The sequence below is a fragment of the Amia ocellicauda genome, chromosome 14, assembly GCF_036373705.1.
Source record: "Amia ocellicauda isolate fAmiCal2 chromosome 14, fAmiCal2.hap1, whole genome shotgun sequence".
Lineage (NCBI taxonomy): Eukaryota > Metazoa > Chordata > Actinopteri > Amiiformes > Amiidae > Amia > Amia ocellicauda.
Window position 1 is genome coordinate 30,176,858 of NC_089863.1, and position 7,566 is coordinate 30,184,423.

Here is a 7,566-nt window from a genome sequence, read left to right on the forward strand (position 1 = left end):
TGGGAGTCCAGAGTTATACTAAGTCTTTTATTGTTTGGCTAGGTAATTTTGCAAAAACTCCTCTGACTTGGAAGCAGGGGATTTTAAGTGTCTTCTGTACAAAAAAAATCAAATAACCAGAACACATTGTATTAAAGGAGGAAGTGAAGCCAGTTATTTCAAAACCATGAGTCCTGGGGGATGGTGAGTTGAATTCCTCATGTACTGAATTAAACTTTTGCTGTATTTAAAAGAGATTTTTGCAGTTAAGTATTATTTGGTTTTGACAGGGCCGGCCCGTGTAATAGGCGCAATAGGCAAATGCTAGAGTTCTGTCCATCCATAGGGGTGCCCGAATGAGTGAAGATTTTTATTTATTTATTTTTAAATATTTTTTAGTAATACTATTTTAATACTATTAATTCAAAATATTAAAAAAAAGCGAAAGCCCCCACTTATTAGGCCGTATTTCCTTTGTTGCCCACAGCTTTACCCTATCCTGGCACATCAATCCCCCCAACCCCCCTGCCAATCTCATAGTTAGACTGACCTGATTGGGGGGGGGCGAGTTCAGTTATCTGAAGCAGTGAGTGACACTTAACACGAAAAATGATAAATTAGCATCAATAGCCTACTTCAAACTATGCCAAAAAGACCAAAGTCCTCTGGTGCCCAAGGAAGAAAAAGAAGAAGAGGAGGAAAAATTTATAAGAACAGAGGTGATGTGATGTGATGAATGAATAGTTTATCTAATTGCATAGTTACTGTTGGAGCAGTGTTACAACTAGCCAACTTACTTTGGACGATACTAGTAACGCTCGCTCATTTAAATAGCTAGTTAGCTAGAGTTAATGTCACTTTTACCTTAAATTCATTAGGGAATATTGGAAAGACTATTCAGCCGGCCCTGGGTTTTGACATTATGTTTTGAACCTTTGTTGTTAGGGACCCCCCCTGAAGTGTTGGCAAGGTATTTGTGTTCTGTTACATTAATGTGGGAGAACATATAATAGTAAATAAATAAACCCAACTTGTTACTGAAACCAGTTCAGCCTGTGTCTCTGCAGCCCTTCGGTCAATCGGTGATACTACAACAACAAGAGCATCCAGCTTTCACTAATTTATAAATGCAGTGATGCTGTTCACATTCTATTCCAGTGGAGCGTAACTGTGGTCCCATTGTTCCTTGTGTTAAAATTATTTATTTGTTGAGTCCTTCTCCTTAGCAGGTTATGGCCTCAGGGCTGGTATCCTTACCAGCCTGACGGCGTTCTCCCTTTCAGCGGCTTGAACCCCTCACCCTTGGGGTAGTATTCTCGACTTGAGAATGCAACCCTGGATATGTAAAAAAAGAGAATGCTACATAAAAGCTGCAAGGTTGTGCGGGAGTCCTTTGACTTCAAGCAAATAGAGGATTTATTACAATACATTATGCAATATATTCAAGCAGGAACCAGGAAGGGGCCCTGGTAACAGGCTTAAGCCCATCCCCTTTGGGTAGTATTCTCTCTCAGATAACCGGGGTTGCATTCACAACCTATCGATTTAGTTTGTACCTTGATGTATGTCAATTGCCAGCCTTAACTATATTTATAACAATGCATTTAGTTAACTGTCATTGATTTTTCAATTATTTTGCTATTCAAAGTGACAGTAATAAAATACTGTCCATCTCATGTCGCTGAAGTTGGGAGAGGAAGTGAGCAGTGGAACAGACCCCATCCAACCAGCACAAGGCACAGAAATGTAGTAAGTCACATCCGAAAAGTGGCGTCTGCAGTGATCATAACCAGAACTACAATTAAACCAATAACCTTAATCTGACTCTAAATGAAGGGAGGAGCCACCACAAAAGGGTAGCTCTGATGCCCACAAATACAACCTGTTTTGTCTCCATTGTATGAGACAACCTTGAAAGTGGTGTATTGTGGACAAGAGACTGGGTACTTTTCAAGACCTCTGTGCATCTGGTCCATTGGAAACTCTGCATTGAATTTAAAATGCAGGTTTGATATCCCTGATAAGTGGCGTCTCTCAAAGGACAGAGAGACAGGAATTGTCTGCATAGATTTATTTGCTTATTTCTTAAATTTCATTAATTAAAGCATTAAAAAAAAAAAAAACTATGTGTAGTAATATATTTGCAGCATTGATGGAGCTGTCCATCTCGTCTCACTGAAGCGGAGAGGAAGTGATCAGTGGAGCTAAACCCATCCAACCAGCAGGACTCTGATAGCATCGAGGGCGAGTTGTAAACACAGTGTGTGAAAGGCAGCTCTGAAGATGGCTGACTTCATGGCTCTTCCTCTAGAAACCCCCACTCCCCCTTCAGTGCCTGTGCAGGTGACTCGGTGTTCCCCTCTCTCCCCCTGTGCAGGTCCAGCCGGCTCTCTCTGTCACTCTGTATACTGCGGAGGGGGGGTCTTGGGAAAAGTGTCCTGCTCTGTGTCCGGTGCCAGCTGGTAGCCTGGGTCATTGCTGGGTTGTGTTGCTGGCTGAGGGTTGGCCCCATACTGGATGACAATCACAGGCTGAGGAATAGTGAGAGGGAGAGAGAATGTGTTGAGAAGTGAAAATACAGCTCACTAGTGGGTTCTTGTGATTTCCTGCCTTTTTAAACTGTGCTTCAGTCATGCAAAACACAGGGCCCAGCCCCATAATGAAAGTGCTTATATGTATATTATTATGTATATTATAACATTTGTGGAACTGGTGAAACAAGTAATTTAAAAATAAGCAATGTAGAAAAAGTATATTGATATTAAAAGTAGAGATTTTGTGCTACGGAATTGAATTGATCTTCTTCTTCTTCTTCTTCTTCTTCTTCTTCTTCTTCTTCTTCTTCTTCTTCTTCTTCTTCTCTTGGCAGACACCCTTATCCAGGGCAACTTACAAAACATAAGCATAATACAAAGTGCAAAAATACAGTTCAGTTCAACCAGCACAAGGCACAAGCTTGCTTTTTTAAAAGCTGGATTTAATTGACTTATAGTAAAATATTTCCCATAAAAATTGTAATTAGAATTGTAATTGTAAGGGTAATTTTAATAAATGTGTTAAGTATCAGTAAATTACACAAACAAACATTCAGTTACATGGGGATGTGAAGGTAATCAATAGGTAACAATTGGCCAAATAACTTTCATCAATGCTTCTAGAATCATACAACTGGTACTTCTGCATTTGTAATAAGCAGTCAGAGCCCAGACAGCAGTGCAAGTATGTGTTACTTGTTTCTCACCGTAGTGTTGCCATCGCATACAGCTTTGCACCCAAAGGCCGAAACAGAGATGGCCACGCAGAACTCCAGGATCGAGAAAAACAGAATTACCCACACTGCCACCATGTACAAATTATTCTAGAGAGAGAAAATTGAATAAAAAATGTTCCACTTATTTAGAATCACCAAAACCCTCCCCCCTACCCCAACACACATTTCATCCCGAACTGGAATCACCAGTTACTGAACTCAGCTTACTTCAACATTCACTGCCTCACAAGGGAGGCAACGAGGCAGTTGTCCTCCAATAAACACACACACACACACACACATACACACCCGTTATTACTTATGCATTAGTAGACAACCCTACTCAGGGGGACTTATGACTTACAGTGCTCATAAAATATATACGTTGCAAAGCATATTAAAACAAGAGCAAACAATACCAAAGACTAGCTAAATCTGGATGTTAATGAAATACATAGTACAGAGAGCGGTTCTGTCCAGGGAGAAGTGCAACTCCAAACAGAGATGTGTGAACAGTGACATCATCCCATCACACATTGGTGTCAGAGCCAGCATGATAACCAAGTGCAGAGAAGCAGTTACAATGAAGGTGATGTTTGTGAATGAATAAATGCAGAAAAAATAAGGAACAGCAGCAGGAGGCATCAAAGTGAGGAGCAGATGAGCACAAGCATATTGCACCAATCAGTTCATCTGATAGAGACAGAACACACTTGAGGGCACCTGAGATGCCACAAACAGTTGTTCACATGTGGAGAATCCTGTTTCCCGTCTTGGGGTTTCTGCTCAACCTTTCATGACAGCACAGGGTTCATACTGCACTGAACTCTGGGAACTACTATGTAACACTGGCAGAGAAGTGTTCTGGACTGGACTGGAGAGCAGCGTGTCAAGCCCATAATAGACACCCCACTCCCGAGCACTATAACCAGACAAACTGCTGAAAACCATTTTGGGGCAGCTGAAGCTTGCACTTCCACCATTGCTACATTATCTTGCACTTCTCTTGACCTTCTGGGTGTGTTCTCTGTGACTTTTCTTTCCTGAGCAGGCCAGAAACATTCAACAGCAATAAGAAATATTCTAGCAGGACTGACCAACCCTGGTCCTGGAGAGGAACCGAGCCTTCTGTTTTTTGTTATATCTATATCATTAACTGATATTATTGGGTTTTATTAGTTTCCATGTGTTCAGAGGGAGCAACAAAGAGTGTGAGGGAGACTGCAAGAGAGAGTCAGTGTGAAAGAGCGAGAGTGCAACAAAGAGTTTACACAGTGACTGAGGATTCAGAGTCCTGCAAAACCTGCAGGACTATGGCTCTCAATGAAGAGGGCTGTTCACCTCTGTATGAATTAAAAAAACACGAGGAAACCTACATGTCTGTAATGATAATAGTTCTGAATTGCAAGGTCAGTGGCATTGATGATTATCGCTATGCCTGCAGCCACCGCGCTCACAATATTCATGGACAGGGCTGCCTTGATCTGCAAAGGAAAAGAAACCACAACTCAGTGGCACACCAGAAATCTGTAGCAGTTCATGCTCCTCTTATTTGTCATAGATCTTGGGTCAGAAACTTGAGTGTATGTGCCTGTGTAGAGACCATAAAAATGCTGAGAATGACAGATACAGGTTGTTTTGACTGGTGGTGCTACTTCCATATATTTGGAGCAAAATAGAAATATTAATGTTAGTTTTGTGGAACAGGCTTCCTTCTTAGCCTCCTCAAAAATAGGAAGGTATTTCATAAAGAAGGATAAACAAAGGTGTGGTTTTCATTTGGGTTCATCCCCCCCCAGAATGACTGAAACTAGAATTTGAGTCCATATCTAGATTTGTCGTAATTTTCTCAAATTTGCCCCTTTTTGTTCTGCAGGTCTCCCTATCAGCACTTCCACAGCTGACATGTCGAGAGCTCAGTGCTGACTGGCAAGTACTGACTGTGGGCTCTAGTGAACAGACCCACTCCAGCAGTCTGCCAGGGTCCTGGCTGGATCTCCACATGGCTCTGCTGCCTGGCCTGATCCATCCACTGACCAGAGCTAAAGGCTGAGCAGAATCTCAGGCCGGTCTGTACTCACCAGACAGATGTTATTTTTCTTCCTCTTCTCACCTGCAATACTCAGAGCCCCAGAGACAATATGCTGAAGGGTGATAGTGAGAGAGAGAGAGAGAGAGAGAGAGAGAGAAAGTGAATGAATCTTTTTTTATATATAGACTGATGAGATGAAATGGCAAAAGGCACTAGCATTTGGAGTCAGGTGTGCGCAGTGTCTGCCTGAGACTGCACTGCCAAGTACGGACAGTGAGAGTCAGCTGTGGCTCCATATGCTACAGTCAGCTGGACAAACTGCCTGAAATTATTGCTGATAAAAAGATGACCTCAACTGCTGGCTCCTGTTAATTTCAGTGTCTGCTGTTGTGTCATCAGTCCTGTAGAGAACAGCTTTGACACCACAAGTAGGGCACACATATTTACAGCTTGAAAATATATGAAAAAATATGACTTACCATTGCCCCTGTCCAAATTGGGACTCCTACTATAAATCTCTCTTGCAGAGTTACCACGCCTAATCCGATAAAGAAAAGGCCGATCATGATCTGGACCACCTGTGAGTGCAGAGAGAGGGGGAGAGGGCAGAGAGGAAGTGCTCAGTGATACAACATGAGACAAATATGTGCACTTTCAATGGTAAGTAGAGGTAACTATGGCTGGGGTGGATTGTGACTCTCACCCCCAGGGCTGTGGGCTCTCCTTTCACAAAGCGCTTTAGAGATGCATCCCTTGGGGAGGTGTAGTTGTGTGGCAGCACCGACTCGGCCTGGGGAGCACCAGTGGGCACAGCGCTTGGACCCTGTGGGCACATCTGGGTGATGATCACCATGCCCCCGTTAGTGGGGACAGAGGTTAACATCTTAAACAGCTGGTCAGGGCTCCCTGAATGAATGGAGAGAGTGAGTCAGAAAAAGAGTTTGTAAAGATTGGTTTTGACATATTTTGTAAGTCGCCCTGGATAAGGGCGTCTGCCAATAAATACAAAATTATAATAATAATAAGTGTCTGACATGTTTTCTAGCCTGCTTTTGAGAATGCACTACAAGTTTAAACAGGAATTCAAGACTGCTTTGAAAGCAAGCAGCTGCACTGATTGCTGCACTTCCGTGAACAGGGGTTTCGTAAATACATAATAAACACCAATCCCTCCAGCTCCTTTAGAAATACTGTAAGACTTTTAAAAAACTACTTTACAATGTTAAGATGTTATTAAAGAAGACTTATATTCCACCTTATTTAGTACAGCATATATAAAACACAATATAAATCAACCAAATTGAGCCACAATTAACTACGAAATGTCAACACCAAAACTGGTAATATAATAGCATAATACATAATGCCATAATAACAGTAGTAATAACTCAACTGAAGGAAAAAGGAACAAGGCGATTAAAAAAACATAGAAACATTTTAAATTGTTCTGGTTCAGTTACAGAGATATTATTTTTTGTACACAAAATGATAAAGAAAAGAAAGACAAATGTGGGACTTCTGTTTAAGGAGAGATTATGTACTCACCACAATGAGTGATGTCGTATGTCTTTCGTTTCTGTCTTTACAACCCGGACGATCGCAATATAGTAACCGCATATCCCCCCTTCTTTGTGTCTTGTGGAAGGAATGAATGCTGATTCGACAAGTTTAAGGAAACGCTAGCTTCCTGCACAACCGTGGTTGCCAACTGTTTCTGTAAAAAACAAGTCTCCTCCTTTGTCCAAGAAAACTGGAAGCTCCAGGGGAGCTCACACTATAGCCTATAGACAAGGACATTATTTTTGTTGCAGCCCAAATACATATATAGATTTTGTGCACATAGATGCACATTAAAACGAACAACTTTGGAATGGTATGATTATCTATACATATAATATTAAAACCCATGTAACAGAAATAAAAAAATCATACCAATTGAAATATAGTTTAGAAGTGACAACTATTTACCTCTACAATTTAGTAAAATATTTAGTAATAACTGCTCATTATTGATGTTATGTCCATTATTACCATTATTACCATACCATTAGGTAATGGATCTTGTATTGAGATGATTATGAGTGATTACCCAAGTCAGTTACTGTATTTGTACTTGCTCTCCACAGTTGAATTGAATAGAATGTGTTAAATGATCACTTGACATCAATGAAGTGCACAATGCACAGGAAGGGGGGCTGGACATGGCCAAGTTACCCCCTTCCCCCCCAACCTTCTGCACTTTAAATGATTAGTCATTTCCTTCCCCCCGCCCCCCGTCAGCAAATATCCCCCCCCTCCCACACAC

General features: G+C 41.4%; 1 protein-coding gene across 2 annotated transcripts; it reads right to left on the reverse strand.

The window, feature by feature from the left end:
* LOC136767677 (membrane-spanning 4-domains subfamily A member 4D) lies at positions 1 to 7,172 on the reverse strand. Of its 2 annotated transcripts, XM_066721619.1 has the most exons (7): positions 6,807 to 7,148; positions 5,965 to 6,167; positions 5,741 to 5,839; positions 5,311 to 5,373; positions 4,606 to 4,713; positions 3,221 to 3,337; positions 1 to 2,510 (listed from the first exon to the last, which is right to left on the reverse strand). In XM_066721619.1, the coding sequence occupies exons 2-7, from the start codon at positions 6,142 to 6,144 to the stop codon at positions 2,376 to 2,378; spliced, it is 702 nt and encodes a 233-aa protein (XP_066577716.1). In that variant the 5' UTR covers positions 6,145 to 6,167; positions 6,807 to 7,148; the 3' UTR covers positions 1 to 2,375. The 2 variants fall into 2 exon arrangements, with proteins under 2 accessions (XP_066577716.1, XP_066577717.1); XM_066721620.1 differs by lacking the exon at positions 3,221 to 3,337 and having other exon boundaries at positions 6,807 to 7,172.
* Between the last annotated feature and the right edge of the window lie 394 nt (positions 7,173 to 7,566).

Excerpts from the sequence above, each read along its gene's own strand:
- LOC136767677 (XM_066721619.1), bottom strand. The coding sequence starts at position 6,144 with ATGTTAACCTCTGTCCCCACTAACGGGGGCATGGTGATCATCACCCAG. Across the intron at positions 4,714-5,310 it reads AGAAAAATAACATCTGTCTG|ATCAAGGCAGCCCTGTCCAT; the intron begins GTGAGTACAGAC and ends TTTCCTTTGCAG. Across the intron at positions 3,338-4,605 it reads ACTATTATCATTACAGACAT|AATAATTTGTACATGGTGGC; the intron begins GTAGGTTTCCTC and ends TTCTCTCTCTAG.